The sequence below is a fragment of the Zalophus californianus genome, chromosome 15 (genome assembly GCF_009762305.2).
Source record: "Zalophus californianus isolate mZalCal1 chromosome 15, mZalCal1.pri.v2, whole genome shotgun sequence".
NCBI classification, from domain to species: Eukaryota; Metazoa; Chordata; class Mammalia; order Carnivora; family Otariidae; genus Zalophus; species Zalophus californianus.
In genome coordinates, this window is record NC_045609.1 from 30,504,956 (window position 1) to 30,528,196 (window position 23,241).

Consider the following 23,241-nt stretch of genomic DNA (forward strand, 5'->3'; position numbering starts at 1 on the left):
TTTGTCTTGTCTAGCTAATGTTCACCTGAGGTAATAAGAGCCTTCTATCGTAGATTTAGAGACTGCCATCATGAGAAGTTTTAGTCATATAATTCCTTTGTATGAATCATCCCCTAGGTACTTCCTTTTGTCTTGTAAACAGAATTACCTCAAAATCCATTAGTTTCCCAGCAAATCTCATTTGGTATATGGTAAGAAGTGATAGAGATTGGGAGGGAAATCGGAGGAGGAGATGAACCATGAGAGACTATGGACTCTGAGAAACAAACTGAGGGTTCTAGAGGGGAGGGGAGTGGGGGGATGGGTTAGCCTGTTGATGGGTATTAAGGAGGGCACGTACTGCATGGAGCACTGGGTGTTATACACAAACAATGAATCATGGAACACTACATCAAAAACTAATGATGTAATGTATGGTGATTAACATAACAATAAAATTAAAAAAAAAGTGGTAGAGATTTCCTCAGGAAGGCATGACCATAGCACTTCAAATGCATCTAAAAATACGTACACTCTTCTTAAAATTGCACTTTGTATTTTTTTTTTTTTTGATAGTGGGAGCATTTAAAGATTAGAATTCTTTAATGAAGTAAGTTGATCCCAAAGGATCAGTAAGGAGAAAGCTGAGTTGCAGTCAATGTTTGCTTATTTAAAACACTAAAATTTATAATAGGAGATTTAACTTATCTCTCTGTTGGCTTTGTAGGTATTTTCTTAAAGTGACAATAGTAAGAAGACTGACAGATTTGATAAAAGAATATGATCTTATTGTTCACCAGCTTGCCACATATCCTGATGTTAACAACTCTATTAAGATGGAAGTGGGCATTGAAGATTGTCTACACATAGAATTTGAATATAATAAATCAAAGTAAGTACCTTTAACAACAGATAACTTAAATGATCAGGGAAAATTTAAGAAATAAGCTTTTCAGGTCTTTGTAAATTGGTCAGAGTAGGGATAGAACTGACATTAATTTGATGTTAACAGCCCAACGAAATCTCTGAGCAGAAAAACTATCTTCTTGACTCAGTGTAGGTGTCTTTCATATTCAATTCCTAGTAAGTCTCTGCTTGGTCATTTTTTGTAGGGGATCTTACCATCTCAGAAGGCAACTAATCCCTTCTGTCTGTAAAAATTTTCCTTACTGGGTTGGTATAACTTTAGCTTAGTCATTTCTTTAAAACTGAACAAAAATGCTTTTTTCTGCCTACATAAGCAGTACATTTTCATTATTGAAAATTTTGGCAATGTAGGGGCGCCTGGGTGGCTCAGTCAGTTAAGCGTCTGCCTTCGGCTCAGGTCATGATCCCAGGGTCCTGGGATCAAGCCCCGTGTCCAGCTCCCTGATCAGCAGGGAGCCTGCTTCTCCCTCTCCTCTCCACTTGTGTTTTATCTGTCTCTCTCTCTCAAATAAATAATTAAATAAAATCTTAAAAAAAAATAAATAAGAAAATTTTGGCAGTGTAAAAAGATCACATTTTTAATTTTTTTATTTTTTGTTTTACCGCTTAATCATAAGATCTCTTGCATATCTTTTCACAAGAGAGGGAAAGGTATATATTATGTTTATATAATGTATTTTTACAGAAATAGGCTCCTGCTTTGCTTATTGTTGAATACCTTTTTAAACTTTATTATGGAAAAATTCAAGCATAGACCAAAGTGTATGAGCAGTACAGTGAATCCTCAGGTACCCAGCGCCCAGCTCCAGTACTTGTCAGTATACGGTCAGATCTGTTTTACCTGGATCCAGCCCCCACACTCCCAACAGATTATATTGAAGCCAATTCCAGACATAGAACTTCATCCATAAAAATTGTGTATTATTTTAAATATAATACTGTTATATTTAAAAATATTAATAATTTCTTAATACCTGTACATATCCAGTCAATGTTCACATTTCCTTGATTATCTCATAAAATGTCTTTTTTCCCCTACATGGTTTATTCACATCAGTATCCAAACAAGATTTGTTCAAATCCAGGGCATCCGGACACATTGCATTTGGTTGTTTGACTCTTAAATTTCTTTTAATTTATTGTAAGTTTCCCCCTTATTTTTTTCCACTAAAGTTTATTTGTTGAAGAAATGGATGTATATTCTTTTATCCCCTTCCTGTGTGTTCTTCTGTTACATGACTTGTCACTCACCAATTTATATTACTAAAAATGTGATATAAACATGCCTTCAGAGTCTTAAATTATATTGTTAATAAAATTATCAAATTGTTTAAGACCTAAAACTTTGTCACTGGAAGCCTCCCTTCAGGCCAGCATAATACATTGATCAACTCCTGGGATATTATTTTGAGATTCAAACCTGGGAGAAGGTTGAAAAGCCCTCTGGGGATTGTAGTAATTTCCAGATTTATTAGCACGTCATTCCAGAGTAATTGGGAAAGGACTTTGATGACTAGATATCATAGCAACAAACTCAGCCTGTGGAATGTCTCTTTGTGGGCAAGTGCTTTGTTAGCTGCACTACTCTAGCACTTAGAGTAATAAGGACACTAAACTCTTGTGTAGAGTTTTAATGTTCAGAAACATCTTTATACACCAAATAAATATTGCAAGCATAACAATCTTAATTTTCTCTGCTTAAGTTCTTTGGACTCTAACTTCTAAGTAAAGGACCCACAGTTAATCAGGCTAATTCTTCCCTTTGAGGTGTATTGATGGTCAAGTTAAAGCTTGATTCCTATTTTTATAGCAAAGTGGTGAATACTTTTTTGAAAAAAAAAAACATTAAATAATATGACTAGCCAAAATGGTATTTTTTAAAAAGATTTTATTTATTTGAGAGACAGCAAAAGCAGAGGGAGGGACAGAGGGAGAGGAGCAGACTCCCCGCTGAATGGGGAGCCAGACACAGGGCTTGATCCCAGGACCCTGAGATCATAACCTGAGCTGAAGGCAGACGCTTAACCAACTGAGCCACCCATCTGCCCCCAAAATGGTATTCTTAAATAGTTACTGTCATAAAGATGTCTGACATAAAGAGGTCTACTAAAGCCTTTCAGGACATATTTCACTCTCTTTTTTTTTTAATATTTATTTATTTTAGAGACAGATGAGAGAGAGAGCGAGAATGAGCGGGAGGGGAAAGGGGAGAGGAAGAGAGAATCCAAAGCAGACTCTGCACTGAGCATAGAGCCTGACATGGGGTTCAGTCTCACAACCCTGAGATTGAGACCTGAGTTGAATCCAAGTCAGACACTTAACCGACTGCACCTCTCAGGTGCCCCTTTTTGATTGTTTTTTTAAACTGATACTTGGTAAATGAGGTATGTTCTTTCCCCAAAGGTATCATCTAAAGGATGTGATTGTTGGAAAAATTTACTTTTTATTAGTAAGAATAAAAATCCAACATATGGAGTTGCAACTGATCAAAAAAGAGATCACAGGAATTGGTAAGTTAAAAAGAGTATTTGAATTAAAATACCTGTTTTAAAAAATTTTTAAATCTTAAAATATTGTTTAGATATACAATAAATATACATACTGGATACTAACTTTGATACTTAATATTGCTTAATATTTGTGCTTTCTTAAAAATTAATTTTTGAATAGGTTACACATTCACATGGTTCAAAAATAAAGTGTAAAAGACTATATAGTAAAAAGTGTCCTATTTGTGTACTCCAGCTACTCATAGGTCATATGTTTATAAGTTTTTATTTTTTTTAAGATTTTATTTATTTATTTGATAGAGAGATAGCGAGAGCAGGAACACAAGCAGGGGGAGTGGGAGAGGGAGAAGCAGGCTCCCCACAGAGCAGGGAGCCCGATGCGGGACTCGATCCCAGGACCCTGGGATCATGACCTGGGCTGAAGGCAGACGCTTAACCGGCTGAGCCACCCAGGCGCCCATATGTTTATAAGTTTTAAAATGCTTCTTGATATTTATACATATACAATAACTACCTTTATATTATACCCTTCCCCCTGCTTTTAAGTTAAATGTTTATGTACAATATATATTTTGCTTTTTCACTTAATATGTCTTAGAGATCTTTCCATATCAATGTGTAGAGTACTTCCTCATCTTTTTTATAGTATTCCTTTCTATGGATATACTAGAATTTAACCAGTCTGCTACAGGTTGTTTCCAGTCACTTGCTATTCCACACAGTGCTAAACTTAATGTCATTTTGTATGTGTGCAGGTGTGTGTGGGAGATAAAAATCTTAAAAGTAGAATTGTTATTTCAAAGAGTATATTCATTTGTAATTTTGATACGTATCAGTTTATCCTCTTTAGGGGTTGTATCAATTTGTATTATTAGCAGCAAGGAATGTAGAAGAATGCCTCTTTTTCCTCTTATTCTTTTTTTTTTAAAGATTTTATTTATTTATTTGAGTGAGCTAGAGAGAGAGTATGAGGAGGGGGATGGGGCAGAGGGAGAGGGAGAAGCAGACTCCCCACTGAGCAGAGAGCCTGACAAGGACCCTGGGATCATGACCTGAGCCGAAGGCAGACGCTTAACTGACTGAGACACCCAGTTGCCCCTTTTCCTCCTATTCTTACCAATACAACATTAGAAAATTTTTAGCTGATCTGATGAGTAGGGAGAGAAAGTTCCTCGTTGTAGTTTTAATTTAGTTTTTTCATTCTGAATGAGGGTAAGCATCTTTTCATGTGTATAAAAGCTATTTTTATTTCTTTTCTATAAACACTGCCTATCTATATCCTATGTTCCATCTCTTTTGGATTATTAGTCTTTCCTTACTGATTTGTAGAAACTCTTTATATATTAGGGAAATCAATTCCTTTTCCTGTATTAAAAGCAGCAAAAGGGGCACCTGGGTGACTCAGTTGATTAAGCATCTGCCTTTGGCTCAGGTCATGATCCAGGGGTCCTGGGATTGAGCCCCATGGTTGGGCTCCCTGCTTCTCCCTCTCCCTCTGCTGCTCTCCCTGGTTATGCTCTCTTGCTTGCTTTCTCTGTCAAATAAATAAATAAAATCCTTCTAAATGAATGAATGCAGCAAAAATTTCCTTAATTTGTCTTGCTAATGATGGCTTTTGCCATGTAGTTCTTTTTGTGTAGTCAAATTTACCAGTTTTTCCTTTTATAGACTCTAGGTTTTATGCCACAGAAAGGCCTTTTTCACACTGATGTTCTAAAAGTAATTTTCTGTGCTTGATTCTCCTAAAATAATATAATCTGGGGATTTTGTTTAAATTTTTAATTTCTTCGGAATTTGTCTTGATATGGATTCAACTTTAGTTTTTTCCAGATGGCTGACCATTTGCCCCAGATTTATTTATAATTGCTTTTTAATTTTAATTAGTGTATAGATTTAATTTGTCTCATTTGTTGGATTTTTGCTGAAAATAATTTTAGGCAACACTCTTTAAGAATTTATAATTGGAATCATAATTAGAATCATCTGTGATTTCTTAATCTCCATTTTCACCTGCTAATAAAAGTTTTAAGGGATTTAAAGATATTAAAATCAAATGTCAGGTTCCTTTTTCTTTTTTTTTTTCGCATTTTTTAAAAAATTTTATTATGTTATGTTAGACACCATACAATACATCATTAGTTTTTGATGTGGTGATCCACGATCCATTGTTTTCCTATAACACCGGGTGCTCCATGCAGTACCTGCCCTCCTTAATACCCGTCACCGGGCTATCCAACCCCCCCTTCATCCCCCCCAAAACCCTCAGAGTCCATAGTGTCTCATGGTTCATCTCCTCCTCTAATTCCCCCCCTTCATTTTTCCCTTCCTTCTCCTAATGTCCTCCATACTATTCCTTATGTTCCACAAATAAGTGAAACCATATGATAATTGACTTTCTCTGCTTGACTTATTTCACTTAGCATAATCTCCTCCAGTCCCATCCATGTTGATGTAAAACTTGGGTATTCATCCTTTCTAATGGCTGAGTAATATTCCATTGTATATATGGACCACATCTTCTTTATCCATTCATCTGTTGAAGGGCATCTCGGCTCTTTCCACAGTTTGGCTATTGCAGACATTGCTGCTATGAACATTGGGGTGCATATGGCCCTTCTTTTCACTACATCTGTGTCTTTGGGGTAAATACCCAGGAGTACAATTGCTGGGTCATAGCGTAGCTCTATTTTTAACTTTTTGAGGAACCTCCACACTGTTTCCCAAAGTGGCTGTACCAACTTGCATTCCCACCAACAGTGTAAGAGGGTTCCCCTTTCTCCACAACCTCTCCAACATTTGTTGTTTCTTTCCCCCGTCCATTTTTGCCATTCTGACTGGTGTAAGGTGATATCTCAACGTGGTTTTGATTTGAATTTCCCTGATGGCTAATGATGATGAACGTTTTTCATGTGTCTGTTAGCCATTTGAATGTCTTATTCAGAGAAGTGTCTTTTCATATGTTCTGCCCACTTTTTTACTTGATTATTTGTTTTTTGGGAGTTGAGTTTGAGAAGTTCTTTATAGATCTTGGATACCAGCCCTTTGTCTGTAGAGTCATTTGCAAATATCTTCTCCCATTCTGTGGGTTGCCTCTTTGTTTTGTTGACTGTTTCCTTTGCTGTGCAGAAGCTTTTTATCATGATGAAGTCCCAAAAGTTCATTTTTGCTTTTGTTTCACTAGCTTTTGGAGATGTACTTGAAAGAAGTTGATGTGGGCGATGTCAGAGAGGTTACTGCCTATGTTCTCCTCTAGGATTTTGATGGATTCCTGTCTCACATTGAGGTCTTTCATCCACTTTGAGTTTATCTTTGTGAATGGTGTTAGAGAATGGTCGAGTTTCATTCTTCTGCATGTGGCTGTCCAATTTTCCCAGCACCATTTATTGAAGAGACTGTCTTTTTTCCATTGCATATTTTTTCCTGCTTTGTCAAAGATTATTTGACCGTAGAGTTGAGGGTCCATATCTGGGTTCTCTGTTCTGTTCCATTGGTCTATATGTCTGTTTTTGTGCCAGTACCATGCTGTCTTAGTGATCACAGCTTTGTAATATAGCTTGAAATTGGGCAACGTGATGCTCCCAGCTTTGTTTTTCTTTTTTGACATTTTCTTGGCGATTCGGGGTCTTTTCTGATTCCATACAAATTTTAGGATTGTTTGTTCCAGCACTTTGAAAAATGTCATTGGAATTTTGATCAGGATGGCATTGAAGGTTGCTCTGGGTAGCATAGACATTTTAACAATGTTTATTCTTCCGATCCATGAGCATGGAATATTTTTCCATCTTTTTGTGTCTTCTTCAATTTCTTTCATGAGTGTTCTGTAGTTCCTGGAGATCCTTTCATGAGTGTTCTGTAGTTCCTGTAGATCCTTTACCTCTTTGGCTAGGTTTATTCCGAGGTATCTTATGGTTTTTGGTGCTATTGTAAATGGAATCGTTTCTTTAATTTCTCTTTCTACAGTTGTATTGTTAGTGTATAAGAAAGCAACTGATTTCTGTGCATTGATTTTGTATCCTGCCACATTACTGAATTGCTGTATGAGTTCTAGTAATTTGGGGGTGGAGTCTTTTGGGTTTTCCACATAAAATATCATATTGTCTGCGAAAAGAGAGAGTTTGACTTCTTCTTTGCCAATGTGAATACCTTTTATTTCTTTTTGTTGTCTGATTGCTGTTGCTAGGACTTCTAGTACTATGTTGAAGAATAGTGGCGAGAGTGGGCATCCTTGACGTGTTCCTGATCTTAAGGGAAAGGCTCTCAGCTTTTCCCCATTGAGGATGATATTCGCTGTGGGTTTTTCATAGGTGGATTTTATGAACTTGAGGAATGTTCCCTCATCCTTATACTCTGACGAGTTTTAATCAGGAAAGGATGTTGTATTTTGTCAAATGCTTTTCTGCATCAATTGAGAGGACCATATGGTACTTCTTCCTCCTTTTATTAATGTGTTCTGTCCCATTGATTGATTTGCAAATGTTGAACCACCCTTGCATCCCGGAGGTAAATCCCACTTGGTCGTGGTGGATGGTTCTTTGTATTGTTGGATCCTATTAGCTAGGATTTTGTTGAGGATTTTGGAATCCATATTCATCAGGGATATCGGTCTGAAATTCTCCTTTTTGATGGGGTCTTTGCCTGGTTTGGGGATTAGGGTAATGCTGGCTTCATAGAATGAGTTTGGAAGTTTTCCTTCTGTTTCTATTTTTTGAAACAGCTTCAGTAGAATAGGTATTATTTCTTCTTTGAATGTTTGGTAGAATTCCCCAGGTAATCCATCAGGCCCTGAACTCCTGTTTTTTGGGAGGTTTTTGATCATTGGTTCAATCTCGTTACTGGTTATTGGCCTATTCAGGTTGTCAGTTTCTTCCCGTTTCAGTCTTGGCAGCTTATAGGTTTCCAGGAAGGCCTCCATTTCATCCAGATTGCTCAGTTTATTGGCATATAGTTGTTGATAATAATTTCTAATAATTGTTTCTATATTCTTGGTGTTAGTTGTGATCTCTCCCCTTTCATTCATAAGTCTATTAATTTGGGTCCTTTCTCTTTTCTTTTGGATAAGTCTGGCCAGTGGTTTATTGATCTTATTAATTCTTTCAAAGAACCAACTTCTAGTTTCGTTGACCTGATCTACTGTGTTTCTGGTTTCTAATTCATTGATTTCTGCTTTAATTTTAACTATTTCTCTTCTAATGCGTGGCTTAGGCATCGTTTGTTGCTTTTTCTCTAGTTCTTTAAGGTGTAGAGTTAGTTGGTGAATTTGGGATTTTTCTATTTTTTTGAGTGAGGCTTGGATGGCTGTGTATTTCCCCGTTGGGACCGCCTTTGCAGTATCCCATAGGTTTTGGACCGATGTGTTTTCGTTCTCATTGATTTCCATGAATTGTTTGAGTTCTTTGATTTCCTGGTTGACCCAAACATTCTTGAGCAGAGTGGTCTTTAGCTTCCAAGTGTTTGAATTTCTGCCAAATTTTTTCTTGTGATTGAGTTCCAGTTTTAAAGCATTGTGGTCTGAGAATATGCAGGGAATAATCTCAATCTTTTGGTATCAGTTGAGACCTGATTTGTGACCCAGTATGTGGTCTATTCTGGAGAAAGTTCCATGTGCGCTCAAGAAGAATGAGTATTCTCTTGTTTTAGGGTGGAATGTTCTGTAAATATCTATGAGGTCCATCTGGTCCAGTGTATCATTCAAAGCTCCTGTTTCCTTGTTGATTTTCTGCTTAGATGATCTGTCCATTGCTGAGAGTAGAGTATTGAGGTCTCCTACAATTAATGTATTATTATCAGTATGACTCTTTATTTTGGTTAACAGTTGGCTTATGTAGATGGCTGCTCCCATGTTGGGGGCGTAGATATTTACAGTTGTTAGATCTTCTTGTTGGATAGACCCTTTAAGAGTGATATAGTGTCAAAAAAAAATGATATAGTGTCCTTCTGTGTCTCTAATTACGGACTTTAGTTTACAATCTAATTTGTCTGATATAAGAATTGCTACCCCAGCTTTCTTTTGAGGTCCGCCGGCATGGAAGATGGATCTCCATCCCTTCACTTTCAGTCTGGATGTATCTTTAGGTTCAACATGAGTCTCTCATAGGCAGCATATGGATGGGTCCTGTCTTTTTATCCAATCTGCAACCCTGTGCTGTTTTGTGGGAGCATTTAGGCCATTCACCTTGAGCGTGATTATTGAAAGATATGAATTGTCATCATGTTGCCTGTTGTTTTTATAGATTGTCCCTGTAAATTTCTTTTATATATCACTCTGGGGGGCTTTCTCCTTTTATAGAACCCCCCCTTAATATTTCTTGCAGGGCCGGCTTAGTGGTCACATATTCTTTCAGTTTCTGTCGGTTGTGGAAGCTCTGCATCTCTCCATCCATTCTAAATGACAGCCTTGCCGGATAAAGTATTCTTGGCTGCATGTTCTTCTCATTTAGTACCCTGAATATGTCTTGCCAGGCCTTTCTGGCTTGCCAGGTCTCTGTGGATAGGTCTGACGTTATTCTGATGTTCCTCCCTTTGTACGTAAGGAATCTCTTCCCCCTAATTGCCCTTAAGATGGTTTCCTTGGTTCTAAGATTTGCAAGTTTTACTGTTACATGCCGGGGTGTTGGCCTGTTTTCCTTGATCTTGGGAGGGGTCCTCTCTGCCTCTAGGAAGCAAATGTTTGTTTCATTCCCCAGATTAGGGAAATTCTCAGCATGATTTGCTCAAATACATCTTCTAGTCCTCTCTCTCTTTCCACTCCCTCCGGGATTCCAATTATTCTGACATTGGAATGCTTCATGGTGTCACTTATTTCTCTGATTCTATTTTCATGGATTCTGAGTTGTTTTCCCTGGCCTCTTTTCCCTTTTTATCTATTATATTGTCTTCCAGGTCGCTTATTCGTCCTTCTGCCTCACTTACCCTAGCTGTTAGATTACCTAGATTGGATTGGATCTCATTTATAGCATTTTTAAGTTCTGCTAATTCAGCTTTCATTTCTGTCCTTAGAGACTCTATGTTGCCATTAATTGATTTCTCCATTCTAGCCATTGTCTTCACAATTGCTAGCCTAAATTCCATCTCGGACATCTTGGTTATATCTGCATCCATTTGTAAATCTGTGGCATAAGTCATAATCTCTGAGTCTTTTCTATTTTGGGGGTTCATCCTCCTAGTCATTCTGTTGATGGGTGTTTGAGGGAATGCATAGAGTCCAAATTATTGACCAGAACCCAAGCAAGATGCACCTCTTTTCTTGGGACCTTAGGGTTGCTGGCCTCTTGTTTTCCCAGCCGGTTTTCTGCGGGAGGGGCCTGCGGCACTGTTACTCAGGCAACCCTGTTTGGGCGAAGTTGCCCTGCCCCCCTGTGGCGGGGGATGGGCTCAGCGGGAATCAGTTTTTGGGGCTTTTGTTCTCTGGCGGCTTTCCGCATCTCTTCACGAGTCAGAGAAGAGACTGTTTCCAACCCTCTGCCTCAGAGCAGAGAGACCGCAGTCTGTTCTTCAGTGAGCTCTCCAGGCCACACTGTCTCCGTTTCTGTCTGTGCTGCTATAAACTGCAGAGTCCTGGATTGTGCACCCCTCCGCAGCGCCCCCAGTCCTGCCTCCAGGTCGGGGCACGTCTCTGACCTTTGTGCTTCTAAAACCGCCAGCTGCCCCCAGATCGCTCGCTGGACCCCACCGCTCCGGGTTTCCGCACCAGGGGCTGCCCTAAAGTCCTTTCCCTGCCACTACCGGTCTGTGAGTCTGTACCCCATCCCCAGCGCACCAGGCTGTCGCTCACCGGCGGTGTAGGATCCCCACGGCCAGGCACCCTCCTGCTGCCGTTTATCCTTGGATACCTGTCCGCTGAATCAGGGCTCCCCGCTTCCTACCTCAAAACCAACCGCCTGCGATATTCAGTTTGTAGAGCTCCAGATCTTCCTACGTCTCAGGCCGGTTTCGTGGGTGCTCATAGTTGTCTGGTAGATACCCAGCTCAATTCTGGGGACCAGTTGAAATAGGGTCCCCTACTCCTCCGCCATCTTTCCTTCCTCTCTCCTTTTTCTTGTTTAAAAGAAATTAAACATTTTTTCTGGTTAAAAATTGTGTTGATTCTAGAAAAGTTTAAATAAAAAATAATCTGTTTGGATTATTTTTTATATATTATATATAGTAAAACTTGCAAATCTTAGAACCAAGGAAACCATGTTAAGGGCAGATTATATAATTATAATCAATTCAGAACAGAGTTTAATTGTCTTTGCATATTATATGTTTTACAGCATTGGGATCATTAATGTATGTTTTGATATGCTTTTTTCATTTATCATATCATTGACTTTTTACAGATGTCTGGGGTCAAATAATCTCTTATTAGATGAACATCCAAACTTAAAAGAACTATGTCAATCAAGTACTCAGTTTGATGTTTTCTCCAAGTTAGAGTTAACTAACTCTGAAAGAAGACAGTTTGAATGTTGCAGAGAAAACTAGCATGACAGTGGTTATTTCTTATGTGTATTGCTAGTTTCTATTTTAGCAGATACTAGAAATGATAGAAGGAACTCTATGGAGAAGATTCTGAACTATATATATGGTAAGAAGAGAGTGAAACATTCAGTCAAGTGATAAGTATGTTAAGTGTAGATCAAGAAATAGAAAAAAATGATTTTCACAAAATGGGAAGATAAATTAGTACTAAAATAATGTAGTTGCAAAATAAGATATAAGGTTGGAAATTGTATTTTGGAAATATTTAACTTAATGTCATTTACATTATTTTTTTTAACGTCGTTTACATTATTGTGCTAGGACCCAGTACCACCACAGAAACAGAAACAATTGCTAAATATGAAATAATGGATGGTGCACCAGTAAAAGGTAACATACTTTTCATTTACTTCTTTTGTGTGATAGGTAGTATAAACGGCAGTGTTCATGGCAGTTTAATTAGCAATAATCGTGCCTCGGATAAACCTCATTGGCTACGATACTGCCACTGCACAAAGCTTTGTTCATGGCAGTTTAGTTTGAAAGTGTTTATGCAGTGTAAAAGTATTTGTGAATTCTTAAAGTGGTTCTGATGATGATGTTTTTAAGATCGTCTTTGTATAGATACTGAAAGACTGTAATAGTACTTCCTAGTCTGAAATAAGGTTTAATTTTTTACGCAGTTTAAATTTTAGTATTTAGGGGCACATGGGTGGCTCAGTTGGTTAAGCCTCTGTGTCTTGATCTTAGCTCAGGTCTTGATCTCAGGGTTGTGAGTTCAAGGCTGGCACTGGGCTCCATGCTGCGCGTGGAGCCTACTTAAAAAAAAAAGAAAGAAAGAAAGAGTGAGAAAGAAAGAGAGAGAGAGAAAGAAAGAAAAAGAAAGAAAAAAATCTTTAGTATTTAGAAGAGACATTTATATATTATCTCTTATCTAATTCTGAATTTGTAATATTTTGATTGTCTTCTGTTATGATAGTTTATCTTGGTAAGTCTTTTTTACTCATGCTGAATACAAGGTGCTGTTTAGCTGAGCATTAATTTCTGTGGGATTCTGTAATCCTTATAGCTCCCAAGAAAACAAGCAGTTCCATTATTATCTTCAGTATCCAAGATAATAAAGCCAGTATTTATAATTTTACCTTTTTAAAGATTTTTAATTTTTTTTGAGTAATCTATATACCCAACAAGGGGCTCGAATTTACAACCCTGAGATCAAGAGTCACATGTTCAGGACTCCTGGGTGGCTCAGTCAGTTAAGCGTCTGCCTTCAGCTCAAGTCATGATCCCAGGGTTCCAGGATCCAGACTGACGTCAGGCTCTCTGCTCAATGGGGAGCCTGCTTCCTCTCTCTCTCTGCCTGCCACTCTCCCTGTTTGTGTTCTCTGTCTCCCTTGTCAAATAAATAAATAAAATCTTAAAAAAAAAAAAAAGTCACATGCTCTACTTACTGAGCCAGCCAGGTACCTCAGTATTTATCATTTTACATCTATATCTTTGGCTTTTTCTCATTCGGTTAGTAATTATTTCAAAAAGTAGTTATCATTTACTGAGTGCCAACTATAGATGAGGCATTGTACTCTGAGGTGCTCCAATGTTTCCTTTGAGTTAGGTGATGGTATCTTATTCTACAGATTAAACAGATACAAAGAGGTTAAAAAACTTGTTAAAGTGTAGGGGAGGCAGAACTTTACCTCTACCCATCTTAGATTTTCAGCTGGGACTCAGAAGGACAGATTAATAAAGGAAAAAAAAGTTTATTAATGTGTGCAGTGCACATCATGCAGGAAAAACCTCAACAAAAAATAACTCAAAACAGTGGCTTAGAATTTCAGCATATATAGCATCAAAAGAACAATAAATTTCGAGATCTAACTGGAAAAAGGAAAGTAGTTGCAGGCTTCTCCAGGGGTGTGGCAAGCTGTGTGAAGGTAAATAAATCTAAGGGAGGAAACAAATGGAGTAAGGTTTGTTTGCTCATTCCTGATCAGCCATCCCTGGGCTGATAAGACTATCTTCATTAAAGGGAGAAGTTATAGCCTGCCTTTAGGCAGAAAATGGGGAGCCTTTTCTGTTCTTTGCTGCTTCATTATTGCCTTCAGCTCAAAATAATTTTTATGTCAAAGAGGCAGATTTTGTGGTGACATAATCTGGTTTCCTTTAATAGCTAATCATTGCAGAATTGGATTTGAGCCCAGGTCTTTCTAACTTTAAGACCTGTGTGTGTGTATGTGTGTGTGTGTGTGTGTGTGTGTGTACATACACTCCTGTTAGGCAACATTACTTTGTAAAATTTCAGCAGCCACAAAGTTTTATGTAAAGTAGTGGATCATATATCTTTCAGGAAATGGATGTGCATAAGAAAAGTATTACATATAAAAGATTCAAAACAATATGCAAATAATTACCCTTAAGAAAGAAGCCATGCGAATCTGAATAGTAGTCTTTTTGGTAACGAAGGAATAATCATCATTCGGAACATGTTTGTTGCTTTGGATGAATTAGTTAATAAGTATTGAAGAACTTACACACATGATTAGAAATTATGGTAAACTTCATGAAAACAGCACTTACCTGCTGGCACTATTCTAAGCTTTTTACATATATTGACTCATATAGTCCTTACAAATCTCTACAAGATGGATATTATTGCTGTTTTCCATTTCACAGATAAGGAACTTGAAACAAAATGGTTAAGTGATTTGGCCAAGGTCACACAGCCAGTAAGTTGTAGAGTTGGCATCTGAATCCAGGCATTCTGACTCTAGAGCAGTGGTTCTCATCTAGGGGCAGTTTTGCTCCACCCACCACCCCTTGGACATTTGTTGTTGCTTGGAGTTATTTTTGGTTGCCACTCTTGGGGAATGCTGCTGATATCTGGTGAATAGAGGCCAGGGATGCTGCTAAACCTCTTGCAGTTAATAGAACTTAACCACAATGAAGAATTATCGGCCCAAAATGTCAGTAGTGCTAAGGCTGAGAAACCCTGGTCTAAAGTTTTTGTTATGGGGTGCCTGAGTGGCTCAGTTGGTTAAGCGTCTGCCTTCGGCTCAGGTCGCAATCCCAAGGTTCCAGGATGGAGCCACGCATCTGGCTCCTTGCTCAGCGGGGAACCTGCTTCTCCCTCTGCCTGCAGCTCCCCTTGCTTGTGCTCGCTCGCTCTCTCTTTCTCTGACAAATAAATAAAATCTTTAAGAAAAAATTTTTAAATAAGGTTTTTGTTAAGCTGCCATCTCATGAAGAACTAAAGTGTTAGTGTCTTCTCTATAATGCTTGGTTCTAGGTGTTATGTGACCATATTTTCATCTTTAGAATTAAATGAAAATTGTTTTTCTTTCAGGTGAATCAATTCCAATAAGACTATTTTTAGCGGGATATGACCCAACTCCAACAATGAGAGATGTGAACAAAAAATTTTCAGTAAGGTACTTTTTGAATCTAGTCCTTGTTGATGAGGAAGACAGAAGGTACTTCAAGCAGCAGGTACGGTGCCACCAAGGCTGATGTTCCACCAAGGCTGATGTTTTGTTCTATGACAGTTCTAAAAACACCTGGAAAGCACTCACTTTTCTAAGCTTTACAGTACTGAGCAAGTGGGAGTTTCTATGATAAGAAATTTAAGTGTGAATGGAATAGTGTTGTGATAGATCTCTTCCCTGTCATTTTGCAGGACCCCAGAATGGGCTGTAATTTGGCAGAGCTTTTATTTTTCTTTTGAAAGTTTTGTTTTTTTTATAAAAATAATACCTACTGTTTGTTAAAAAAATTAGGCAATAAAGAACAGGTTAACAAAAATTCCACCACCATTGTGATTAGTTTTCCAGACAAACTTGTATATGTGTATTTAGATCATATGTGTGTTGTTCTTTAATTTGCTTTTTCATTCAGGAGTGTCTCGAATATCTTTCCTTTATCAACAGATGTAGATTTCCGTTAGCACTTTGAATGATTTCATTAACTTGATGGATTCTGGTTTTCCATTCTGTTGTAAATTTACCTGAGATGACCCAAATCTAATACTTTTTTATATAAAATGTTTATCATAAAACTAGTTCTCATTTGAAAATCAAAAGCCTTTGGTGAATTTTCAATGAAGATTGTGATTGGAATGGTCTTTTATATTATGAACCAGATTAATAAATATTTGAATGTCAATTGAGTACTCAAAACTAAATTAGAAATTATTCTGCACTGAGTATTGTGAAGAATACAAAATCTACCTTTTATAAACGTAGTTTGTCCTCAAGGTCCTCACATTGCATATGTGTGGAAAGAGAAAAATTATAAAAGCTAATTAACAGAAAACTTAAAATTACAGTTTGACAATAATTTAGAAGAGAGAAAACCTTTTCTGTTGATATTGCCATAATGCTGTAAAATTAAAAATAGATAATTTGTAACTCAAAATAGATTATATAGGGGCGCCTGGGTGGCTCAGTTAAGTGTCTGACTCTTGATTTCAGCTCAGGTCATGATCTCAGGGTCGTGAGATCGAGCCCCACATTGGGCTCTGCTCTGGGTGTAGAGCCTGCTTGGGATTCTCTTTCTCCCTCTCCCTCTGCCCTTCCCCCCTCTTAAAAAAAAGATTATATAAACTTTACAGTTTCCAAATCAGTTACATATTGTAGCCTTATTGAATAAATACATTGCTTCCCACGGCATTCATTTGGATGTTTGGTAACCAACATAAGCAGCCTGTCATGACTTTACAAAGCAAATTTAGGAATTGTTTTTTTTTAATTTTAGGAATTTAAAAGAGATCTCAGGATGGATTGGTTGGAACAAGATTTGGATAGGCAGAGGAATAAGCATTTGAAGAAAAAAATATATAGGAGAAATTGTAGGGCGGGTTTATTTGGAATGCATTGGGAGGAGAGCGTTAACTGTTTGGCTGGTGAGGGAACAGAGTGATGTTGGTAAGTTGGATAAAGGTTATGAAGGACCTTGAATGCCTGGTCTGAGATTTATCCTAAAGGTGCTGAGAACTACTAAAGTGCAGTCGAAGCCGAGTTTTAGCCAAATCCGGTAGTGATTGGAAGGGTGGGTTAGAAAGGGGCCTCAGGCACTGGAGACCGAGCTGTCTACCAAGAAGCTCTTAGTGTCTGAGGTTGAAGTGACAAAGGTTTGAACTTGGATAAGGGCAAAATAGCAAACCAAGGACAAATTTTAGGAATTCTTGAAATCAGTAATAGCTAGAATCTTGTGCCACATTGGATTGGCAGTGTTGGTGTGCATAGGTGCTTATGAGAGGGAAGCAGGGCTGGCAGAAGGGGTGGTCCAAGATTAGAACTGGAAGAAAGTAGGTCACTCAGCAAAGAGAACAGCTTTTGTTGGGAAGAATCTAATTTTGTTATAGTTAAAATTGAAGTGGCATTATTTCCATGGTGAAGATTTAAGGCATAATATGAGAATGTTAATTTGTTGATGTCTTGCATATGTTTTACTAGGAGATCATTTTATGGAGAAAAGCTCCTGAAAAATTGAGGAAACAGAGAACAAACTTTCACCAGCGATTTGAATCACCAGAATCACAGGCATCTGCTGAACAGCCTGAAATGTGAACTGAATAGGAGAAAAAAAGAAAAACAAAAAACTCCTATATCCATTGAGATTAAGTTCAGCAGGTTAAAGATGGTTGCAGCTTGTAGTGGGGGAAAAGGCCAAAACTCCATTTATAATAGTCTTCCTTTATCTTACAGTGCTGCATTTATTTTATGATACAACTAAATGTTCTTCATGTATATACATTAAAAAAAGCGCTTTCTTTGAAACACTGGAACTTTCTTAAGCTGCCGTTTTTTCTTCCTTTTTTGTGTTTTTTTTTTTTTTTTTTTTACTGCACACTTTGACCTGATAATAAGCACTCAGATATGCATAAACATTAAAGATTTCATGTGAGTAGGCTGGTATTTGTAATTTTGCTTTTCTTCGTAATGTTGATTATAAATACTTTTCTCCTTTTTCATGCTAATAATTACCTCTTCTCTACATGCAAAAAATTAAGTATTTCGTGTTCAAATAAAAATAGAAAAATTGAATGGGCCTTAAATCCTGCAAAGATTTAAAACATGGCATCTCAGTATTTTTGAGAAATACATTTGTTTCTACATGTGTGTTTGAGAAATACATATGGAGTGTTTCACTGTAGGTGCTTTTGATTCCACCATTCCATGGCTTCCTGAATTGTATCCTCTTTGAAGTCTTCTGTTTTGTGAATGTTAAAATTTTTCCCCGAGATTATGTGGCATGTCACCGTGGCCTGCTTGCTTGCCCCTTCCTCCCTTCCTCCCTCTTTCTCTTCCTTTTCTCTTTCTTTCATTTCTTTTCTTTCTATCTTTCTTTTTTGCCATATTAAGTAACTATTTTGCTACTACTATCCAGCAGGTACCACTGTATGTTTTCTGCAATGCAGAGTTGACTCTGTTGGCATTTTCGAATTTGCTACAACTAGATAATTTTTCTGTAACTACTTTGAATTTTTTTTTTAATTTAAGGCATCTTTTTACCCCATACATAAAATTATAATTTTCTTGCTTTCACAAATACTCTCTTCCCTTTCCAGGGGAATATTTGAGGATGGGGAACTCAGGAGGACCTGTGAAGCATGTAGTTATCTAGATCTGGACAATTTCATGTTTGTTAAACTGGAACTTTGGCTAGTTCAAACTCAAATGTAATTTCACCCACTCTGTTTAAATTTTGTTAACACTAAATTCAAGTCATTTGTTCAAAGTTCCAAAAAGAAGGTTTTAGTTGTCTGTTCATATGCGTAGGGTCTGATCTCAGATACACTAAATGTGGAGTGTAGGAACTAAAATGAAGCCTGCTGTGTGAAACTACTTTCACTTAGGGTTCACTGGTTTTTGTACCAATATTTTTTTATACACTTCAGCGCAAGTCTTGTCAGTTAACCTTACTTTATGAGTAAGCTAAGTAACCCAAATTACATTTCTTTAAACTTGTTTACTACTATGGCACTTTGATAAAATGGTCAGTAACCAACTTCTTTAATGGCAAAAGGTTCCATGTACCATGTGCTGGAGCATCTATTTTAAATGTGGCTATCTGTGAATGGTAATGTTTTCCTTCATGTAAGTGCCTGTTCAGAGTTTCAAAATTTAAAGATGCCAAATATTTTCATGGTCACTTGCATGTAGTAATCTAGAAAATATTCGAAGAAATTTTGAAAACAATTGTGTTTAACCAGCCTCAAATTGTGCAACCATGATGTATAATAAAGAATTTGAAATGATACTGAGCTTGCTATTTGAATGATTAAAATGTTCTGTTCTCAAATCTTACTGTCAGATTTATTCATTGAGGACAGGATTGCTCATAGTTTAGGAAGCTATATTTGTTACAAGAAGTTTTTATAAATATTGTCAGTTTCAATTTCAAATAGTTATATAATGCTTTTAATTAGGTGACTTAAAACACTCATAAATAGGATGCTTATTCACTTTGCTTAATACTTTGTTGCATAACCAATTTGAAGAATAAAAATTTGAAATCAATATTTGGTGAATTGAGTAAAAATTTGGCCAGTCAACTAGAAATAAACTGAAAAGAGATTTGTGTTTTTAATAAAAAGTACAGAGGCTCGGGCGCCTGGGTGGCTCAGTTGGTTAAGCGACTGCCTTCGGCTCAGGTCATGATCCTGGAGTCCCAGGATCGAGTCCCGCATCGGGCTCCCTGCTCAGCAGGGAGTCTGCTTCTCCCTCTGACCCTCCCTCCTCTCATGTACTCTCTCATTCTCACTCTCTCAAAATAAATAATAAATCTTTTAAAAAAAAAAGTACAGAGGCTCAGTTAGTGGAGTATGTGACTTTTTTTTTAAATCATTTATTTGAGAGAGAGCGTGAGTGAGCAGGGTGAGGGGGAGAGGGAAAGAGAATCCTCAGGCAGACTCCCTGCTGAGCATGGAGCCCAACCTAGGACCCCTGAGATCATGACCTGAGCCAAAATCAAGAGTCAGCCGCTCAACCGACGGAGCCACCCAGGCACCCTGAGCATGTGGCTCTTAATCTCAGGGTAGTGAGTTCAAGCCCCATGTTGGGTGCAGAGATTACTTAAATTAATTTTTTAAAATGCAACATCCAGTGGTTCTCAACCCTGGCTGCATGTTCAAATCAGTTTAGTTTTTTAAAATAACCATGTCAGGTCCTACCCAGACCAATAAAATCAGAATTTCAGGGGTCCGGGTCTCAGCGTTAAAAAAAAAACATCCAGGGCTGAGAACCACTGTCTAAACCATGTAAATGGTGGTTTCTGTCACTAGTGAAGAGGTTTTTTTTGTTGTTTGTAGCTTTAAACTTTTTTAAAAAAATTATTTATTTTAGGGGCGCCTGGGTGGCTCAGTCGGTTGAGAAGCTGCCTTCGGCTCAGGTCATGATCTCAAGGTCCTGGGATCGAGCCCCATGTCAGTCTCCCCGCTCAGTGGAGAGTCTGCTTCTCCCTGTCCCTCTGATCTTCCTCCCTGCTTGTGCTCTCTCTGTTTCAAATAAATAAAACAAAAAATAAAAAAAAAATATTTATTTTAGAGGACACGCAAGCAGGGGGAGAAGGAGAGAGAGAATCTCAAGCAGACTCCATGCTGAGCTGGGAGCCGGATGCAGGGCTCCTTCTCACGACCCTGAGATAATGACCTGAGCCAAAATCAAGAGTCGGATGCTTAACTGACTGAGCCACCCAGAACTCCCTGAACTTTATTTTTTGAAGCAGAACTAAAAAAAATACAAGAGGGACACAGTTTAATCATTCTGAATTTCTGTTAGCAGACTCTGATAGCAAGAACCTCATGAAATAAAATGAAGAGTCACGGCGGGGGGTCCCTCTCCCTCTGCCCCTCCACAAACTCCCCCCCCCCCCATGCTCCTCTCTAAAAATAAATCTTATAGGCACCTGGGTGGCTCAGTTGGTTAAGCATCTGTCTTCAGCTCGGGTCATGATCCCAGGGTCCTGGGATCGAGTCCCACGTCGGGCTCCCTGCTCAGTGGGGAGTCTGCTTCTCCCTGCCCCTCCTCCCTGCTCATGGCTCGCTCTCTCAAAAATATTTTTTTTTAAAGATTTTTATTTATTTATTCGAGAGAGAGAGAAAGAGAGAGAGCATGAGAGGGAAGAGGGTCAGAGGGAGAAGCAGACTCCCTGCTCAGCAGGGAGCCCGATGTGGGACTCGATCCAGGGACTGCAGGATCATGACCTGAGCCGAAGGCAGTTGCTTAACCAACTGAGCCACCCAGGCGCCCATCTCAAAAATATTTTTAAAAATTAAAATTAAAAATCTTTTAAAAAAACATCAACAGGGTGCCTGGGTGGCTCAATCAGTTAAGCGTCTGCCTTCAGCTCAGGTCATGATCTCAGGGTCCTGGGATCCAGCTGCACGTCAGGCTCCCTGCTCAGTGGGGAGTTTGCTTCTCCCTCTCCCTCTGCCCCTACCTCCCCCTGCCCCACTTGTGCTCTCTCTCTCAAATAAAATCTTAACAACAACAACAAAAAAAACCATGAACAATCAAATCAGTTTTTAGAAAAACTAGAATTTTAGCAATTCTTGACCCTTCCGATCAGGCAGTCCCGCTCAGTTTACACCCTCTTAAGTTTTCTTTCAAGAATGGTAAATTATCATCTACTTTCCCTACTCACACATTTCCTATCTACTTTACCTTTCAATTCTCAATTCTAAAGACGAAAAAGCATTAATTTGTCATACTTACGGTTTTTCAGTTATACATAAACATGGAGGTTAACATCTAAAAGATGTTAATTCTAAACAAGCACCTAAACAAAGGTTTTTTGAGTTTGTAAATCCAGCACCTTGGGCTTTTACAGAAACCACAGTGACAAATTACAGAAATCAAGAATCATAGTTTTAAATGCAATCATCAGATTAAAAACTAGAACACTTAACCGATTCTACCTTGGGCTCTATTAAATTTGAGAAGCAGCTCCCAAAGGAGTTTTATTATTTTGAAATCATAAAAGAGGGAAAGTACATAATTAGAAATAAGTGGCTGGCAGGCAGTTTTGAATTGTTGGGGAGGAAGAACTTTTCCTCTCTTAGATTCTGTGTTTTGGGAGCGTGCTGATTAAACTGACAAAAGACAAACGAGAAAAGACTGACTTAATGAGTATGAGGGAGTTCACAAAAATGTGACTTAGAGGGGTAGTTAGAATTTGGGACCTTAAATATCATCTTGATAGGGGAAAGGGGATGAAGGACACTTATACGTGACTTCTTCATAGGGGAAGTTGGGGGTAGAAAGGGCACTTATGGGAAAGTAAATGACTTAAGAAAGATAAATGGGCCCTTAGGAGAATTGATGGAAGATAGAATAGTTTTGTGACAGTTTGTTTAGGCGTGGTGCCAACTTCTCACTGTACCTGGTGATGAGATCATCTTCCCTGGTTGCTCCCTGAGAGGGGATTTATGATAATTGAGTTCTTTTGGGAGGCTTTGCTTTGAGGCAGAGGATTTCAGGAACTCAAATGCCTTCTCCTCAAAATTTTTATGCCACAGGTGGCATATTCCAGACTCCTTCATCAATATGGATCAAGTAATTGGAATACTCAATTCTAAGTACTAGGTGAGTCAGTAACATCTTAATTTCATTCCTTTTGTATTCAACGGAATCTGTTGAACAGACATAAAGGCACCAGGGGCTTGTACTAGCCTGAATTGGAATATAACATATTTTAAGTTTCAGATCAAAGGCATAATGAGGAAACTGTGCACCTTTTAATAGATCCTTTTTACGGCTTGGGACCTTCCATGAGCATAATTCTTAGTCACTCCCCTATCCAGATCTTTAGTGACTCCATTCCAGGAGAAAGCTTAAACTCCATACTACATAACAGCTCCCGTTTTCCTAAACCCCTTGGAGGATGCCTGCTCTCCTGTCTGCACGCCTGCTAGCTTTTTGTAAGGCTCTGCTGGCCAGTCTTGCCAGACACCATTTCCATCTCCAAGTCAAAGAGCTAGATGTTCTCTGTCGTGCTGCCCAGCCATGCTGTGCACACCTCCGGGCCTCTGCTTACCACACTTTTATAAAAGACTTTAATTTTATGGATTTTAAGCCTCTTGGCTCAGTCTTGTTTTAGTGTACTTTGTGCTTATGACATAATATACTTTCAATATCTGAATAAATTAGTGAACCTTATTTTCCTAGTGATTATAAAATTAGGTGTCCTCCTCTAGAAAAAAGCCTGATGAGGGACAGAAACAGAAAAATGTTCGCTGTTAGCCCAGAAGGCTGCCCTATAGCCTGCACAGTTTCAATAAGGGTCAAATATGCACTGGTTGCTACATTCTTTTTTTTTTTTAAAGACTTTATTTATTTATTTGAGAGAGAGAGAGAAACAGTATGAGAGG

General features: G+C 38.2%; 1 protein-coding gene and 1 non-coding gene across 5 annotated transcripts in view; one reads left to right on the forward strand and one right to left on the reverse strand.

Moving 5' to 3' along the window:
- The window catches only part of VPS26A (VPS26, retromer complex component A), a 38,022-nt gene extending 18,894 nt beyond the window's left edge, over nucleotides 1-19,128 (forward strand). For all 4 annotated transcript variants that reach the window (XM_027596609.2, XM_027596608.2, XM_035724292.1 and 1 more), the window contains 5 exons: nucleotides 707-871; nucleotides 3,310-3,416; nucleotides 12,198-12,266; nucleotides 15,217-15,359; nucleotides 17,324-19,128. In XM_027596609.2, the coding sequence (XP_027452410.1) occupies nucleotides 707-871; nucleotides 3,310-3,416; nucleotides 12,198-12,266; nucleotides 15,217-15,359; nucleotides 17,324-17,437 (598 nt within the window). In that variant the 3' untranslated portion in view covers nucleotides 17,438-19,128. The remainder of the gene's footprint in view (nucleotides 1-706; nucleotides 872-3,309; nucleotides 3,417-12,197; nucleotides 12,267-15,216; nucleotides 15,360-17,323) is intronic.
- Nucleotides 12,255-12,396, reverse strand: LOC113924012. The gene has a single exon (XR_003520505.1). It is a non-coding gene; the product is annotated as a U4 spliceosomal RNA (small nuclear RNA).
- Nucleotides 19,129-23,241: the final 4,113 nt, after the last annotated feature.